This window comes from Oxyura jamaicensis, chromosome 27 (genome assembly GCF_011077185.1).
Source record: "Oxyura jamaicensis isolate SHBP4307 breed ruddy duck chromosome 27, BPBGC_Ojam_1.0, whole genome shotgun sequence".
NCBI classification, from domain to species: domain Eukaryota; kingdom Metazoa; phylum Chordata; class Aves; order Anseriformes; family Anatidae; genus Oxyura; species Oxyura jamaicensis.
In genome coordinates, this window is record NC_048919.1 from 2559490 (window position 1) to 2578422 (window position 18933).

At 46.8% G+C, this 18933-nt stretch overlaps 1 protein-coding gene across 18 annotated transcripts in view; it reads left to right on the top strand.

The window, feature by feature from the left end:
• Nucleotides 1-18933, top strand: part of TANC2 (tetratricopeptide repeat, ankyrin repeat and coiled-coil containing 2) — a 278090-nt gene that overhangs the window by 140157 nt on the left and 119000 nt on the right. For 13 of the 18 annotated variants that reach the window (XM_035347942.1, XM_035347941.1, XM_035347940.1 and 10 more), the window contains one exon: nucleotides 12264-12374. The exons of the other annotated variants lie outside the window; for them this stretch is intronic. In XM_035347942.1, coding sequence (XP_035203833.1) covers nucleotides 12264-12374 — 111 coding nt within the window. The remainder of the gene's footprint in view (nucleotides 1-12263; nucleotides 12375-18933) is intronic. 18 annotated transcript variants of the gene reach the window in all.

Consider the following 18933-nt stretch of genomic DNA (forward strand, 5'->3'; position numbering starts at 1 on the left):
TTGATCCTTCCATTGTAACATTCTATTTTAAAATTTCTCTGGCAGGGGGGAGGTTGCTCAGCAGAGGGAGGAGGAGCAGCAGCTCTTCAGCCCTCAGTGCTGCGCCAAGCACGGCTCTGGTGTTGCAGCCAGATTTTGGTTTTCCTGCTTTCATAATCTTTTTGGCCTGATGGCCTTGATCCTCATCCGAGGCACACGGGTGGCACATCTGGGTGCATTGACCAGGAGCAGCCAGCTGGCACGCGTGCTCAATGGATGGAGCGGTCGTGTAACACCGGTGGTCGTGGTCCCGTGTGTGCAGCGAGCAAAGCAGCTCCGGGGGATTGGGCCACTTGCAGGTTGTAGAAGGTTGAAACGTGGAATTTCTCCAAGATTTTCTCTGGAAAGATCAAGCCAGGCTTAGGAGAATGACTTTTTTCCAGTTATACTTCAGGTCTTTTTACTCCATCACAGAAGTAAATCTACATGAGAAAATTGTTTCCTTTATTAAGGAAAGAATCACACAGAATCACAGAATTGTAGGGGTTGGAAGGGACCTCAAGGGATCATTGGGTCCAAGCCCCCCTGCCAAAGCAGGTTCCCTAGAGCAGGCTGCCCAGGTAGGCGTCCAGACGGGCCTTGAATATCTCCAGAGGAGACTCCACAACCTCCCTGGGCAGCCTGTCCCAGTGCTCCGTCACCCTCACTGTGAAGAAATTCTTTCGCATGGCCAAACCCCTCTGTGTCCCGCACTTCAGGTATTTGTAAGCATTGATAAGATCCCCTCTCAGTCTTCTCCATGCTGAACAAACCCAGGTCATCTCACAGGGGAGATGCTCCAGGCCCCGTATCATTCTGTGGCCCTCCACTGGACTCTTTCCAGGAGATCTCTGTCTTTTTTGTACCGGGCAGTCAGAAGTCAGATCAGGTTGTTTCTTTCAGGGAATGGTTTCTGGCCTTGTGTGCTGTGGCTGCCGCTTCTTCAGCTTGGGAGTGGGCGCTGAGCAGCGCCTTCCCAGCAAAGTTAATGGCATTTTCACTGACATTTTCACTGTCTGGGGTTGCTGTCACAGGATAAAAGTGCCCCAGAGGTCTGGTAGGGATCGCTAGGCCTTGCATCCAGTTACGCTGAGAGCGTCGCGTGTCTGTGCCTGAGGCATCCCTGGGAGGGGAGGCCCGGTCTGTGGGCTCTAACTGCAAACAGTCCCGTGGTCATGAGACACTTCGAAGCACGTAGGCACGCCGTGTTTCCTTGTCCCTGTTCCTCTGTGGAGGTAAAGGCTGGTGAGCAGTTCATCTCAGCTGCATACAGAAAGTTCTAGAAGCTCATTTCCTTCTAGAAGTATTAAATGGAAAAAAAAAAAGTCAAGAGCAAAGGATAGACTGTTGAAAAGTAAACGTGGTCAAATGGTAGCAATTCCCTCAGGTAAACAAAGATAAGTTGTAAATACAATTTGTCCTAAAGTTGAACAAGTTCAGGTGATTCCGGCGTGTATCACTTTTGCCGCATAGGGAGCTTCATTTTAGGCATTTAGGCATTTTAGTTCGTGTAGCTGTTGCCAGCAAAGCAATATGGATCCTAAACACAGTCTGATAGCAGCTGAAGAATTACGCGTGCACGTCAGTGCAATTAGGTCTGCCTTTATCAGCTAAGCCACCAAAATTAGTTTCAGCATGGCAAAATGTGAATGACTGACACATATAACATACATAAAATCAAATCACCTTATCTATGCACATCTTTTAAGGTGTTTTTTTTTTAATGCTGTTTTCAAGTAATGAATTTATATCGGTCCCTTTGCTGCACAGCCCCATTTAAAACCAATAGTGCTGTAGTGAGCAGCTCTGGTCACCCCTGTGCTTTAACACGGGTTTACTTGGGCTGTGAATGGTATTTTACAATTTGCCCTTATCTAACTGGTTACAATTTGCAATTTGCCCTGATCTGGCTGGTTACGATCTCTCGGTATGATCTTAAGGATATGGTGTGGCAATGAATTAGGCTTTGTTGCCGTGCAGCTTAGCTTTGCTCCCAGCCTTGGCCCCTGCCACATCTGTTCACATTTTTTCTTTTAATTTGGCTATAATTTGATGCCTACCTTTGATCATTCGTGGCTTGTCATAAAATATTTAAGTAACACGCAAATAGTCATGCTTTCTTGCATCAGTGTCTAGAGTGAATAATTCCTTTTTCTTGTTGTTCTTCAGATCCCTTGCAAGATTAGTCCAGGCTTTACTTTTTTACAGCTGTGGTACCAGAGGAGCACAGGGCTGCAGAGCAGCCCACCCGTGCACACAACCACAGAAGAGGCAGCTGCTACGGGTGCTGTAGGTGCAGGCACCGCAAAGAGAGAGCAGCAGATCCGTGGGTCTGCCTCGCGTGGAGGTCGTGGTGGAGGAGGTTATAGAAACAGGCAAAATGAGTCATGGCAAAGCAGGAGGACCAGAAGGTACTGGAGGATGCTGAATGCTCTCTATGCTGCGTAGCCTCTCATTTATAACCTCCTGAACAGCTACTGGCTAAATGGTGGCTGGTAGGGCACGGCTAAGTACCAACAAGGGCTCTAAGGGAGCCAGTGCTCACCTGGGTAGCAGAATGTATTAGCAGAAGTTCACCTGGGTATTGCTTAGTGGAGTTAGGCTCTGCCAGTCTCTTGGGATTGCTTTGGCACAACCATGGCGCGTTGGGGGGGGGGAACCAAGTTGATGGAGCTCGTTTGGGTTTTCAGAAAACAGAAACCTGGGAAGCGTTTTTTGAAACTGTGGGGCCCATTTGGAGGAAGCTGTGCTGTGAGGTGGTGTGAAAGCTCGATGCCTGTTTCAGAAGGTGACGGATAAATTAATGGAAGATAAATTTGTTGAGGGCTTTGGGACCTAATGCCTGGCTCAGAAAATTCTTGCTCTGCAGCACGCCAGAGACTGTGAAGGTTTGCGACCGTCCCACTTTGCAAACTCTGCGCCAGGTATCTGGTATCAACTGCTAGAAACGTGTCACTGAGCTGGATGAACCGAATGCTCTCATCCTTCAGTGAAGGACAGCAATTTACAAAGTAATAATGATGTTTCTTTAATTCTTCTGTAGCAGCTCCATCTCTAGAAAAAATGCTGCTGCAGTGAGGAGGTGCAGCAGTGATTCCAAGAGCTTGCTGCTTTGCTGCAGCTTTGCAGCTACACACTGTGATTCAGCTTTCCTGTAATCACATCTCGGTGTAAATACGAATGGAAAGAAGGACTGTACAAAGCAACAGAGGAAAGTATTCTCTGTCGAGAAGAGTAGCCTTATGTTGGGAGCAGTTAGGCTACGCTTTCTCATTTCTTCTCTGGGAAGAAACATCAGTTAAATACCTCCTCCCCCAGTGACTTGACATATCTTCAGTTGCGTTAAGTATTCAGGTGGGTTTCTACAGCCTAGCTGGTTCAACATGTATAAGGTAAAAGAAACAACAACCCTAAACCAAAAGTCCCTTGTTGGAGCACTGCAGTGACACATAACATTTGAAGAAGACGGGAATGAAGGCATTTGGAGAAAACTCTCAAACTCTCAGGTTCGAAGGACTGTTGCTGAATAACTTCCTACAGTCAGCTTCATACAGAAAAGGGGAAGATGTATTTGGTTCGGTAGCTTTTTAGTTAGTTTCTGGTTTCTCTCAGGCAAGTTTATCTGGAAATCTGAGCATTGTGTTTGGATGATTCAGGCTTTAGGTTTAGAGAACGGTGAAGCGGTTTCTTTCCAAACAGTGAATTAACAGGATTACCCATAATTTGATTACAGTGACCAAGCTCTTTGCTTCTTTCTTTAGAATAAATAGCCTTTACAGTACATCCAGGTTGTATTTGACAGCTCTGTATGGTGCCGGTGCAATATGTGAGTCCCTGACTTGCTGAAAAAAGAAGCCTGGGATGGTAAGAGGCTGAATGGGAATAATGGTATCCAGCACTCGTGTTGTGGGGCATTCTCCTCTCATCTGTTTTAAGTTTAACATTTAATGAAATAAAACTGGTGGGAAAAGGGAAGTGAGGGAGGTGAGGAACGTTTTCTTCAGCCATTCTGGTTTTGCCATCCAGGAGAATTCTTTGGTTCGTTGAGCAGGACTTGTGTAGGCTTATAATGCTGACGGCATGATTTCATCCTGTAGTCTCAGGTCGTCATTCACCCCGTTTTTCTAGGTTAACCAAAGTCTGAAACTTGAAAAGGCAACTGAATGCAAGAGAAATGTCTGAAACCTGTCAGTGGGTGAATTGCTTATTTTCCTAACAAGCTGATTTGGGAGGCTGAGGCGAGTGGCACTGGCTTCCTCCACTTTCATCCTCCCCCCATCTGCACAGCAGTTTCTACCTTGAGTCACACACGAGGAATTTCTACTAAAAGAGGTAATTTTAAAAGACTTCAGAAGATGCTGAAAAGGAGAATTTTAGATGGGAAATGACATGGAGGACTGCTCCTGTGACACAGCTCTGAGGAGTCAAAACCGATCTCCGAAGTTTAAATGGGGAGATGAAAGCCCCATACCCTGCTCCTGCCTGGTCTGGATGTTAAATAGGTAACTTGCTTCTCCTCAGAGCTATCTCCCCTACAGGGATAAAGGCTTTTTGGCAACCCACATTGCAAATAAATTTATCAACAGGGTAAGAGAGATTTTTTTGTCTTTTCTGGGAGCTTTAATAGGAGCAACTTTCTTCCTAAAGGCTTGCCAGAGTTTTCAAGGCAGCAGCAGCATCACGGCCCCAGGCTGGGATCCTCAGCCCGCTCTCGCTGAAGGCTGAAGCACTGGGGCTGACCGAGGAGACAGCTGCATTGCTGTCACCCCAGCCCGCCGACAAGTTTGAGAACAAATTGCTGCTCCGTTTGCTCTAAATGACAGCAAACACTTGCATGGTAATAAGAAAAACAGAAGTTGAGCTAAAATTCTGGAAGTGCAGAGTGGATATAAATTAGCATTTTAGGCAAAATTATTTTCTGCCTGAGTACCCCAATTTATCACAAATATCTTTGAGCTAGTTGTTAGTGAATAGCTCCCACAGAAATCTGTTGGCTTATTTTTTCTGCATGTAATTCCAATACAAGTCTTTAGAAAAGAAGTTATTTCCTCCCTTGAAAATTAATTAGGGGTGCCTATTCATACGGAGGGAGGTTACGATCGATTATTTGTTTTTGAGAGAGGTTGCCATAATTTAAGTAAGACAAGTTAAAATTTGATTTCATTTTAGAAAATCATGCTCCTTCCTGATGTCATTGAACATCCTCGAGTAATGTTACTGCTGTGGCTTGATCTTCTTTCCCCTGCCTTCCGTAGAAGAGCGGAGGGATGTAAATCTTACACATCCGTGATCTGGAGGGCGAGAGAGGCTGGAAGAAGTTTCTAGCAGGGCTCTGTGGTCCCCCAGGATCACCAAGCCCATTCCACAGGTTATTCCACAGTTTTCCAAGAACAGTTTCAGAAGGAAGACGAGGCAGACCTTTCATGTTACAGAGTTCTTACAGTTTAAAGAACATTTTAATTGAGACAGTTTTTGACAGTTGTTTATTTTACCTCTCCTTTTCTGTTGCTGTTCTTCCCTTCCCAGCTTTCTGCACTCTTCTGCTTCTCTTCTGCTTCCTTGCTCTCTTCCCCTTTTCATGTTAATTTCCTTCCTTTTCCTTTTTTTCAGAGCCTTATCTCCTAAACTAACCATGTTTGCTGAAAGTTTTGGAACGAGAACAATGTTTCCAGACAGCACATTGTTCTCACTTCTTGTACGCTCTGCCCTGCCCGTGGTGCCGCGATAGCTGTGAGGGAAGGAGACAGGCTTTTACACGTAATTTAAAAAGCTTTTATGCTCCCAAATAACCGAATAGAAAAACCAAACCAAACTAACAACAACCAAAAATGTTACTGTTCTACAGTGGTGTCTGTAAAATAACGCTGGGTTAGCTAAAGAAGGATGTTAATTTACAATTTCACTATTTCAATCTTGATTTTTTTTAAATCTGTGCCTAAAAATCTTAATTATTGATAGCTGGTTTATTAGTGCCGCAGCAGAAATAATCAGGTGGTCTGACATTGTCTCTTTCTATGACTCTTAGCGAAATAAAGAGTCGCTGGGGATCAGAGGAGGCATTGCAAGCTACGTACCTCGTGTGTTGGGTGTAGTCCAGCTGTGTTGAGTCTGACAGTTACTCGTTCCAGGAGCTCCGTGGATCAATAGCACTGCAGCACTTAAAACATTTTAGTACGAGGGAGACTTCACTAAAGTCCACTCGCTGCAGCATTACGTAGTGTTGGGCAGCTTCCAGCACGTGAATCAGCCCTTGGAACGGCGTCTTCGTGATTAAGTAAGATGGGGAATATCCGATGCGCGGAGCGGCCGCTTGCATCGCCCCAAATGCGAGGTTTGGAAGTTTGCTCTTCAAACCACTGCGCGGGCTCTTCCCGTCACAGACTCAGTTGGGCAATTTTTTGTAACGAGCTGGTGCATTTGGGATATGGCCTTCTCTCTATACCTAATTTACGGGGTAATATTGTGCTCACATGTTTAAGCAATTCAGCCCCTCTTCAGCCGAATCAGGTGCAAGAGATGAGCGTGCAGCAGGCACAGATTTTCATCGTTCGTGGCACTTTTTTGCCTCTTTCCCTATTCTGTGATAAAACCAGTGTGTTTTTACACCAATAAAGGTAACTTCTCCTAGGGCAGAGGAGGGTTCAAAGCACAGCTGGAAGTTGTCAGTTCTTGGTGCGTACAGAGGGGAGAGGACAAAAAGCTGGGCGGCGTTTGAGCCCTGCCATGGAGGAGGAAAGGGAGTGAACTCCAGCGTGTGGCCGCACTGTGCTTGTACTCGTCCTGAATCTCATCGAGTGTCCCAGGAAGCCGTGGTGACTTGTGCCACTGGTCCCAGGAGAGGCTCCCAGCCTGGTCCTCGCTGCTCAGCCCGCCCTCGATGCTGTGGAGGAGCGGCTGGCCATCCTTGTGCCTTGTCCCCGGACGATCGGTTTGCTCTGACCCGTATGGGTGTCAGCGCACACACAGGGCAGGTATCTGCACCGCAGGTGAACCATGGAGTTAATTAGTTCAGATCCGCTGAAACGATCTGAAAAAGCGCCTGGAACACTTTGTTCAATCAGGTCAGAAGGTGCCAAGAGCCCTTTTTGTGTGTGCGCGTGTGAAGCGTTCATTGCAGAGCTGAGCCTGAACTCGGTAGCCGAAGCCTTTTGCTAATCCATGATAATTTCCTTTTATCAATGCTTTTTAATATAAAGAAAACCTTTTTTAATTAAAATGCTAACTCATCTATAAATTACATGGCAATGAAGTGGTAACAGAGAGAATACAATCGAATTAGGATGCTCAGCAGGCTGAACTGGAAAACAATGCTAATAGAGATAAAATGATTACTCGGGAAGAATAAGCGCACGCTGTTGGTTCTTTGTTGTATTTTTATTTGGTAGCAGATTGGATTCTTGACACTGTTCACAGAGAGCAACAGAATTGATCCCGGTACCCATTGCAGCTGTGAAAAAAGGACGAGCCATCAGCAGCTCCTGGAACCCAAAGTGTTTTTCGGGTGCGAGAGGCGCGTGTTGGCAGCGAGCGGTGAGAGCAGGCACGTTGGGCAGCTCTCCCCCACCACTTACTGCAGCCCCAGCCCCCTGCTCCTCGGAGCTGACTTCCCCAGGTGCCCCTCAGGGGCTTGGTGCCTCCCAGTCCGAGCAGCATCACGGAAGGTTTCTGTTCCTCAGGTGGGCATCCTTTCAGGATACTCTGAATTTTTAGAGAGGCTCCTATCATGCCCATCCTCAGCCTGCTCGACTGCAGCCTCTAATAAAGTGTTTTGCCTAGTGGTAGTTTAAAAGTGCGTTACTACAGTTCTGTGCTGGTTCTAAATACGTTTGCTGATTTGTGCTTTTCCATTTTTATTAGAAGAGCAGTTTCAAACATTTTTCCAAAAATAAGTATACAATTTTTAAGTCGATTTACAGCAGCAGGCTCGTGTCTGCTTTAAAGACTGATCTTCAGGCGTCAGTGACAGTGTTGTACTTAGTGTCCTTGTGGATATTAAGGAGAATTAGAAAACAGGAGGAAATAATTTCTATCTTTTCCCCCTCTGGAAGATAGACCACCTGCTGCAGAAAGTGTCATAAATGAGCCGTCTAATTAAACTTCCTGAATGCTTACCCTGGTAATTGTTTTGCATTCCGCGGTTAATTCCTATCCTAGAAGTACCATCGCTTTCCTTCAAGAGGAAAAATTCCTGTCAAAGTCGAATGAGAATTGGGTTTGCACTGAAGGAAGGCTTTTCAGCTTTGCTCTGCTGACTTGGGCACGGGTGGGGATTAACTGCACTGAGAACTGCAGGAACCGGCCCCGAAAATGTGCAGTATTTGTTTTAAATAACTTCCCTAGCTATTTACATTGGAGTTCCTACACCAGCAGTAGCACGTCTGGTCCCATATGACACCGACGTTGTGTTTGTCATCGAGTCCTTGAGCCCGTGGATGGCCCATGGAAGGTCCACGCAGAGGCTGCTGTCCTCCGCTCCAGGACACGATCGTACATTGGAGCCTGGCCGACCCAAATGAAGGCTTTGGCAACCGAGCTGCTTGTCATCGGGAAGCGTTTGTGAATTAGCTGCGCATTTTGCAGTTCTGGAAGGACGTCGTTAGTAACTGCTGAGCCCTTCGCTTAGGTTGGGATGGTTTTGTAACCGGTTTTTGCAAACAGCCATTTCTGAGTGACAGCTTGCGGAGCTGTAACAAATACCAGCGTGGAAGAAACGCCGCGCTCTGCTCACAACATCCTTGGTGTGAGCAGGAAAGCTGCTTCCACGCTCTTTAATGCCCAGGCTCCGGCCGTTTCTTACAGAAAATCTTAGGGAAATAAGAGGCCTAATGGACAGAGGAAGGTGTAGCATACTTTGAATAATTTTTCCATGCTTCTGTTGGGATTTACACTACGTGCTAAATGCTAATCCTGTGACTTTGATCACAAGATTTCGCTGTGGTCATGGGAGCACGTTCAGGACATAGGCAAACTCTTGTGCACGTCACTTTGACAAAAAAGGTCAATATTCGCCTTTAACACTTGGCTAAAAAATGGCAAAACAGATTTCTGAGATGATGGCGTTGCCATGTTCTGTTTCTTCCAGTAGAAAAGTAACGCCCAGATCTGAGCCTGCCAGGGTAATCTTCCTTTGGACCGAAGATGGGAGCACTCAAATCTTCTGTGGGGAAATCCTCCTTCGTGCAATCGGGTTACATACGAGTGAGGACTTTTTTTTTTTTGTCTTTTTAAGGTTAAGAATATCTGAAATGAAAGAAACTGGCGTGCTCTGGCTTTTTTCCTGATACGCAGTTACCCTGAGAAGATGATATTGACTGGAGCCTTTTAAACAGCTTGGTACAGAGACATGTTGACACAGCACATCTTGTCTGCCGGTACCATGCATTTTCAAGACTTAAGTCACCGTTTTTAGGGAATAAAAGTATAAATACTATAAATTGCCCTGTACGACTAAGGGACTAGTACAGCGAGAATTGATCATTTTGATAATAATAGGTTCCTCATTATCCTGGAAAGAAAAATGGGTGGATCGGCTTGTAGGATTTGTGAGCTGAGGGCTTGTGCTGCCCTACGTTGGGTGTTGGCTCAAGGCAGGAATCAGTGGGGTGAATGCCGGGAGATGAGGGCAGCCCCTCGGGGAGGAGCAGCAGAGACCCAGAGCAGATGCAGATGTGGGATGTGGGCGAGTTCCTTCTTGTGGATGCACCGCAGCTGCCGGGCCGCGAGCAGAGGTGCAGGAGGGTGGGCTTCCAGGGCAGGAAAGGTGGAGGTTTATTTATTAGGGATTACTAAAAAAAAAGACCAATCTTGAATCAACTGTATCTTAAAAGATGAATTTAAACTGAATAATTATAGCATCGCCTTGCTTTCAGTGTCAACCTTTAACATACTTTATTCCTGTTCTTCGGGATGAACGCCCCAAGCATGCAGGTTGGGCACCTTTGGAAGCCTTCAGCTCATTTCTCTTCAGGTCCACGCAGAAAGCAGAGCAGTTGGCATTGCCAGCCCTTCCTGTGTTGTTATATTTTTTTCCTTCTGCTTTGGAAGTTTAGAGCAAAACCTTGTGGTGACAACCCCATTGCAGTCATTAACGTTTTGGCCTACGAGAACCACGTACATTGGGTATTTTGGTATTTGAGTTGAGTTGAGCGTCCCTCAAGCATCACATCAGATGGTCTGCAGGTCTAGCGTTAGCCAGACACAATAAAGAAAGAAAAGACGAGAGATTTCCAATTTATGTTGTAAAAATGACGGTTACTGGGGCCGTGATAAAACAACTGAAACAAACTTATCTCTAGGATAATTGCAGATGAAACACCAGTAAATCGGTCTGTGCAGAATTATTGTTCCCAACAACTTTCGTGCCATGGTCATAATCTTCCCACTATTGATGTGTTTCCATTCCGTCAGTATCTGCTACAAGATCGTCGCAGCGAATAATTTTTCCGCTGGCATTGGCCAATTTGCGAGCTGGTGGGGTTTCTGTGTGTGCGTGCGTGTTCGTTATTTACGGCTTTGGTTTTAATCACCGGGCTGGTGGCGGTGAGCAGCGGGTTGCTTGTGCGAGCCGGGCTGGGCTGGGCACCCCTGCTCCTGCCTCCAGCACCCTGCAGCCTCGGCGCCTTCGGTGCTGCGAGGGAGGCAGGGGCTGGGGGCAGCGGGGGGCTGCGAGCCCCCGTTATCTCCGTCAGGCGCTCGCATTCCTGCTGCCCGGCACAGCTCGCCTTACACCGGCCCCTGCGGAGTCCGGAGGGGAGCGTGCTTTAAATACACCTGATGTTCACGCCGTGTCTTCTCGTGCAAAGTGATAGCGCGGTGCCTCTTTTCACGTCGTGTTGGGTCTCCCGGGTGAGGTGCTTAGGGTAAGGGGAGCCGGGAGGGTTGTTCAGCACCTTTTTTGGTACAGGGTGTGGGATCTTGATATATTCAGCCCCACAGGGACTTCTGTTGACAAACCACACCATCACCTCCGTCTTCTTTTCCCCACTCTCTTGTTAAGAATTGCCCTGGTCGCTCAGGTACCGGCTCAGCAGGCGAGAGCGGGCGAGCTGTGCGCAGCCTCGCTGCTGCCCCATCGTCAGAACTGCTGATCCGTTTCCAGCTGCAGGGGACTGTTGCCTGTGTGCAGTCTCCTTAAAAGCCAGAGATTTATTGCTGCCTCAGAGGTCATCGCTTGACCTGTTGAGCTGTTATTGCAGAAGATGCATGAGAACAAACGTCCCCCATCCTTAGGTTCAGATCCCAAATTTAATTTTCAGGACAGAGGACTATAAATATAAATTATGCAAATCGAGGCTATTACACTGAGAACCGCAGAGGCATGAAGCATACTGACCCATGATACAGTTTCTAGAGCAGCTTTTCAAATTAGCCTTTCACTTTAATGGGCATGTGAGTTTAACTTTGAAATGCAATACAATAATCTCTGCATATAACTTATTCCCCAGTTCTATTTCCCTGGTCTGGCAGGAATAGCTGTTTAAAAACTTCATAATAAAGGCATTTTAGAAGTTGTTGTTTTATTACAAAAGGTGCATAAGGTGCATAGAGCTTTCTTTCAGAATTCAGACCGTTCAAACATGCAGAAAAATCACATTTCTCTAGCACTAGTGCTCAATGCTGGTTTGTTACAGACAGACTTTTACCTTTTCCCTGCTCTTTCTTTAATTCTCTTGAATCTTTTCTGGATTTGCAAGGATAAAAGCGAAGCGCTTGGGTTTTGTCTTCTTGGGCAGCATTAGTTGTAGTCCGATCGCTCACGTTGAATACCCAATCTGTTTGGTCAGATGTTCAGGATGTTTCAAAATTGATTTTTTGTTGTTCAGAGGAAACAATTACCGAAGCCAAAATTTGTGTATTCATTTTAGATATTTATAGTTAAATATCTGAAACCCTACCGGGCTCTGTTACCTCTCCGTGATCTTAGCCCTTCTGTAGTTGCTGAATGCAGGCCCATTTGCTTCCTATAAAAAATTATTAAACAAAGTAGGAAAGAAAAAAGGAAGTGTTTAAGAGTATCAAGAATGTGCCTCGATACTCGCACGCTTTAAAGACTGTGCAGTTGGAAAGTTTTAACAAGAGCCATCTCCTTTGTAAAGAATGCAGATAATTTTTTTCTGGCAAAAAAAAAAAAAGGGGGTAACCTGATATGAGTCTGACAGTGTCGTTTAGTTAAGTGCTTCCATCTGTTGCTTGCTATTTCCCTTACTCATGACCTCTCTTTCTTTCTCCCCCCTCCTTCTCCTTAGCCCCTTTGAGGAAAGCAAAGTTTGTTGAGAGCCCTCGAATCCCAGAATCTGAGCTTGGCTCACCAACACTTTCTTCAGCCCAGAAACTGGACGTTGATGCATACTGCCCTGGTAAGCCGCATGCGAAGGGTCTGCGTTGCGAGGGAGAGCCGGCGCTTCCAGCCCAGGAGGCTTTTAAATGGAATACGGCTCCTTTGTGTAGCTGCTTGATTGGACCTGCCCCTGCCCAGTTTTGGTGACTTGGAAACCCGAATAAGTGTTAGTTTCTAACTGATGCCCATTTTTGTTTGGTGCTTGTGGCAGGCCAGCCTCGTGGCCGCTCTTAGAATAATGTAGAAGATCTAGAGAGTTGGTTTTAAGTAGATAAAAATGATCCAATAAACACTACTTTAAATTTCATTTTAATGGTGGTTTTCAGAGAGGTTGGGATAAAAACACGTTTCAGAGGTATCGTTCTGTCAGCTGATGGTGTAACCTTGTTTACCTACGTGCAAAAAATACTGCTTTTCTATTTTTTGAAGGAGTGGCTTCCAATTTACGTATCCTGTAGTAATTGTTCTTAAAAGCATACATCTTGGTGGAGGCCTCTGGAGAGCGCTGGTCGAAACATAAATAGCAGTGGGTCGTGGCTCTGCCTGGCTTAACCCCGTGTTCGTCTGGCTGCTCGGGCAGGCAGTTGCGTAAATATCGCCAAGCCCAGACAGACCTCATGCAGATGTGCGAATGCCGTGAAATCTTTATTTAGCTGCGTCTTGCTGCGAGCTTGGTATCAAATCCCAAATTCTTCCTGGCTTGGGGAAGGCTGGGGCAGAGGTGTCACACCTGGAGGAGGCCGTGCCCAGAGCAACGGGAAGAGGGTTTTATTTTTATTTTTGCTGATTTCTGCCATTTCCTCCCCAGGCTTTCACTAGTTTGTGAACTAAAGGGACTCGTGTTTGGCCATGGATAGAGGAAAAGGATGTCAAGTGTTTTGAGATGAAATAGTAAATCCGTGAAATGTTCCTTTTTGGTCTGTAGCTGTGGTAGAGGAGGTTGTACGAATAAATGGTTCTCTGGAATCAGGGTATCTCTTATGTGAGCATGGTGAGCCCGAAGAGCGTTAGTATTCACAGTTGGGGGAATTAATTGAATGGTGGCCAAATTTTGAGTGCAGTCTTTCTTTAATGTGTTCTGTTTGAAAGAGGGGGTATCTTAGAAAAAGGCAGCCCCTGTGCTTGGAAATGCCTCCTTTGAGGCCAGAGTCGCTGTGAAAAGCGCTCTTTCTTTTCCAATGATCATGAATTACAATTAAAATTTTGCTGTTGCAGCCCTTTCTTCTTTTAACTGAATAGCTGCGACTGTCATGTTTATAATCGTTAATAATTATAAACTTATTATGATTGCATCCACAGAGAATTATAATTGAATTGTAAATTTGGCTTAAAAGCATAAATTCCACATTGCCCTATCTCGTCGTACGTCTTGCAGACGTGTGTGTGTGTGTGTGTGCCTCTCCTCCTGCCCCCAGCTTCGTTTGCCAGCGTGGTTTGAAGGTGCAGGCATCCTCCCGAAGCTCACAGCCCAGCAGCAGGCAGTGACGGTGGCATCTGCTTTTTTTTTTTTTTTTCCTTTTGATCTCCTCCTCTTGCTGACAGCGTGGTGATCTTAAAGGAAAAGTGGAGTTTCCTAGTGCCTTGAAGCATCATTAAAGAAACATGAAGCATCATTAAGAAAAAGAGGAGAGAGCAAGAGAGCGACTTGCCGCAGTAGGTGCTGGTGAGCAGCACGGACTTGGAGCAAAGGCAGAAATTTGGGCTTCCAGGAGCTTCCCCAAGGCCTGGGTGCCAGAGCGGCTGCGTGGAGCCTGACCCCGCGGTGCCTGAATGCTTGGCACCAAGCAGCGAAGCCGGCGTTTGCCGAGGTCCAGAGGCTGCAGTTTCTGAAGCACCACACGAGGCCGATGTTAGCGGCAACCAGCAGGTGAAGAGGGAAGAGAGGAGCCCGCTGGGGAAGGATTTCTGAAGCTGGTGGTGGAGAGGAGGAGGTTGGTGGGCTGCACTGTTTCCTCTTGCAGTCCTGCAGTTTGTTCCTTCTTCGCCATGCCCAACGAGGAACCTGTGAGCAGTAACTCCATGGAGGTTGGCCCTTCGCTGTGGAAAAAATGGAAGGGAGCTCAGGGGATGAGACCCTCGAAGGAGGCAGGTGGCTGGGAAGGAGCCGTGCGTAGAGAAGGAAAGAAGGAACAAAAATCTGGATGAACCTGTGAGGATTTTGAGCACCAGCACAGCATCCAGCTCCCAATGGGAAGGATTCACCCCACCCAGGACTGGAGAAGCCAACAGGCACTGCTTGTAATCAACTTTCCAAGGAATTACAGCTCCTTTCTTCAAAGCCAGTCGTGCTGCAACCTTCTTCTGAGAGGTGTGTGTCCAGTGAAGGACGTTAGCAGGCAGTGCTAAATGCTGAGTGTCTCCAGGAAAAAGAAGTCAGAGGAATGATGCTCGAAGTTAAAACAAGAAAAAGAATAAAGTTGGAGATATGCTAGAGCCTAGCAATTGAGTGGAGGTGGAGTGGTTGTAAAGTGATCCCTGACAAGTAATGTAATTAATTATACACTTAAAGGCAGTTTAAAACACTAAATAGCAATGAAGAGAGAACATTATCTCCTCTGCATATAGAAATGATTATTTCAATTTGAGATGCCTAGAGATGAAATTTTGCTCAATGCTAAAATGTTTATTTTAAGGCTCGAGGCACATTTCAGCACATTTCGGGGAGGTGGTTTCCTCAGCAACCATTGTTCCACCGCTTGGCCTCTCCTGCTGCTGCGGGGAATTATTTCGTTTGACATGTTGCAGTGTGAATCAGTGTACGAGATGATGCATGTTAGAGATTCAACACTCAAGGAAGGAGAGAGAATAATAAAGTGGCTGGTATTTCTGAGGGAACTTCTAGTAGGAAGGACATAGTAAAGATTTAAGCTTGTCATACGAGGTTTTGGAAAGCTTCTTTGGTGTGCCCAAAGAAGGCAATTTGATTCTGTAAGATGGATTTAATCTATTTACGTGAAAGCAGAAATTGCCCCACATCTTACAGTTGTTTGGTTTAAGATGATGTCAAAAAACTCAGCTGTGGCTTTGAGGAACACGTTTCTCTCAATTCTATTACCGTAACTGCTTCTTCAATCACGACAGTCATTTAGAGTGGATCCCTGCCCGTTTTGACTTGGGGTAGATGAGGTGGAGAAGTTGTTGCTTGTTTCTTGACTTAGTGTTGACTCTGGAAGGAGAGCCTGAGAGGCGGTGGATCCGTCCTCCCTCTGTGTTCCTGCTCAGACGTGGCAGCAGCTCTGGGCAGAGCGGCTCCCATTTTCCTTCTTGTCAAACACAGCAACAGTGGCACCACGCTCACAGCCATCGCCTCTCTGCAGGCAGGACAAGGTGGCAGAGCAGGAGCTGACCTTGACACCTCTGTTACTCAGTGGTTCAGAACTTGTCTGTGATGGTCTGGTGATTCACGATTTAATCTGCAATACCTTTACCGCATCTCACTCTGTGGAGGTGGCACGAGCAGGGAATGGTGCACTGGCTACTTGGCTCTGCTTCAGTCTTCATCACAGGGTGTTTCTTTGTGCTGCTTTTTGTTTTAAGCATAGCATCTTAAACACGTGCGTGTTTTGACTTCCAAGCGCTCAGGAAACCTACTGGAAGCAGTCTGAGATGGATGGTGCTTTCAGGTAATTGCTTTTTCTCTCAGATCCACATTTGCAGTTGCATTTCATGTGATTTATTACCTTGTCATTACGTTTCAAAGGCTAAGTATGTTATGGCATTATCTTTTACTATGATTAAATTCTTCTTTGGAAATTTTGGGACACAAAACTGTCTGGTCGGTGGGTGCTTATTCCAGGCGAAGCTGGCAGGCATCTGCTTCCATTCCTAAGGGAGTTAGGTACCACCGCGGCGCTGCTGTTGTTTCTGATCATCTCGTCGCTCCTTTTTCTCCCTCTTTGGTTAAAGTGTCTCTGGGGTTGACATCTGCTTGCTTCCACTTCTTTCTTTCCATTGTGTAAAGATGTCTAGTTTTCATTTTACCCGAACCACACACTTCTCTTAAACACCACCAGGACGTTTTTTGGGTGTCAGAGAAAGCCCTTCAACAGGGGATGGGGGAGGCAGAGCTGTGCTCGCATTTCTTGTGGTGAAAAGGCAATAATCCAAAAAGAAAACCCCCAGAAAGTCAGCCGGCAGGATCTTTGTCCAACCTTGGTCATATTAGACCGTGCCGGGCTGGGGAATAATCAAACAAACCATGGCCTGACAAATGGTTTTACTGTTGAGCCTTGTGGCTGGCCCAGCGTTCTCAAGCCCACTGACCTGAAGGGAATGGGAAATCGTTGCGATCGGCCCTAATTGCAGCAGAACGGTGGCAATTCCCTGCGTCGGTTGCTATGGGAGCCATCGACTTCTCCGTGCTTCTTCTGGGAGCACAGCACTGTTCGGAGATGGAAACGGCCTCAAAATAAACCCGGCTGCGATCCTGAGTCTGTGATAAGAATAGCGACAGCATGGTTAGGGTTCGAGGTGTGTCTGCTTGGGATCAGCCCCAGGGCGCTCGCAGTTATGTAGAGATAGGCCTGGAGGGGCCTTCGGGCACGCGGGAGGCGGCAGCTTTGGGAAGAGGCCGGGGGCTGCACTTTGAGGATTTTGGAGCCAGCCTTCTCCTCAAGGGGGCTCAGGAGCAGAGCTGGACATAACAGGAATTCCATATACTATCCCCGTATGTTTTAACTGCTCACTGAGTTCAGATAACGTGGTATTCCTGAAGCTTCCTGATGTGATCTGCAAACCGTCAGCTTCCCCTTACAGCCTTGGATTTGCTTTCAGCTATCTGGGGAAAAAAAATAAAGGAGGAGAAAACAGCTTTAGGAGATCCAAAATCTGTTCTTGTGAAGAACTGTCCAACTTCAGAGTGTGGCAGTGACTGCCAAAGCACCTTATCTACGAGGTGCTTGAAGTGTTTCACATCAGCTGCTCCAGCAGCCGGGTTCCCTGCAGCTCAGCACCTTGGGCTGTGCCCGTCTGGATGGATCCTGGAGTCAAACAAGTTGTTTTGCCTTGTCAGACAGGAGTGCTTCCCTTCCCTTCCTCTACTGGGAAACGGTAACTTCTTTGTGCTAACACTTTGGTTTAGTGCATATTTGTAGCTTTCTGTCTTGCCAGTAAGTAAATATGTACAGAAGCAAACTGGCCCTGTTGACTTTGAAGCCATCTGGGATGGGCCTACAAGGATGTGTGTAAAAGCCTCCTCGTTTTCACATCTGAGCAGACGTGACACTTCATGTCACACTTTGCAGTATGCAGGGAGCAGCAGAGACCTTCCCCGTGCTGTGTACTTAACCTCTGCGTGGTTGATGGACGAAGACAAGGTCAGGCTCCGCATAGAACGAGTGACTCCCTGCAGAGGAATTTCCTCTTCTAGTGTATTATTTCTTAAAACAAGGAACAAGGGCAGCCTGCACTGATGCTCCCAAATACCACAGCTCGGGCAGCATGGCTGTGAACGTGTGATGGCCTGCGAAGCAGAGACGTCCGAGTTGTGTGGATCAGTTGGGAACGAGTCGTGCCAGGAGGCTGTCGGGTGTCCTCAGCAGTGTGGGCCGCTTGATTTTGCTCCGGCGCTGTGGCCCGATGGCCATCCACGCTGCTGAGCTGTCTTTGGGTGTGGAGCATCTGCTATCACTGCGAGCAAAACTGAGGATTCCATAAACTCAGATTGTTCTGGTGGGCGGTGTAGATGGGACGAGGGCAGGTCTTGGAGCCTCAACCCGCTGTGGACCTCCACGCTGGCCCAAGTAGTCCTCGCACGCTCAAATGCCCTCTTATCTGCACATGGCTCCATCTTCAGCTCCGTGGCTGGCCTGACACACACAGCTGTAAAACAAAATTAGCTCTTACGGATGGGACAAAGGCACAGCTGATAATGACATGTCCCCGTATATGTCAGGAGGCTCACTGGACCTTATAATGAGGGAGAGCTTTCTCAGAATTTCAGCCTAAAGTAACTTCAGTTCTGGCTTAGATAAAAGGACACTGATTTAGCTCTAGCCTAACATGTACAGGAAGGGTACAAAATATCCTGCCTCAAGCCAAAGAATCTGTCATATTCAGAGGTTGGAGTGGATTTTTTTTTGCAGTGTAGGTAACAGGTAATGCAGGTTTCCACACTTCTCTTCTGCCTAACCTCTTTTGGACTATTTTCTACGCTTGGCCATCACAGGGATCTGTTACCTGTATCATCCTACTGAAAACATGAGCTGCTTGCCCAGATCCTGCTCGAGGATCGCAGTTTTGCTGACAGCAGGTACGATGTGCCTTCTGAACCTCCAGCAGGGTGCTGCTCGCTTGCTGCTGAAGACGTGGTTGTTGTCACTGCCCTCGTGAAGTGTCACAGGAGGCTGCTCGCACTCTCACTTCTATAATTATCAGCTGTATCCAAACCAAAATCTTTATCCTCAGATTGTCCTTTCTTGAGCAGAAAAGACCCGTCGATGCCTGCAGTTTTGGGAAGGCACTACGTGTCAGTTTCGATTTATGAAGCCATTTCAACTTCTGTTCATCTTGTGGTAATTCCAATTCCACTCCACATCTGTCAAACTGAATTAAGTGCGCACTGCCATGTGTTCGGTGTT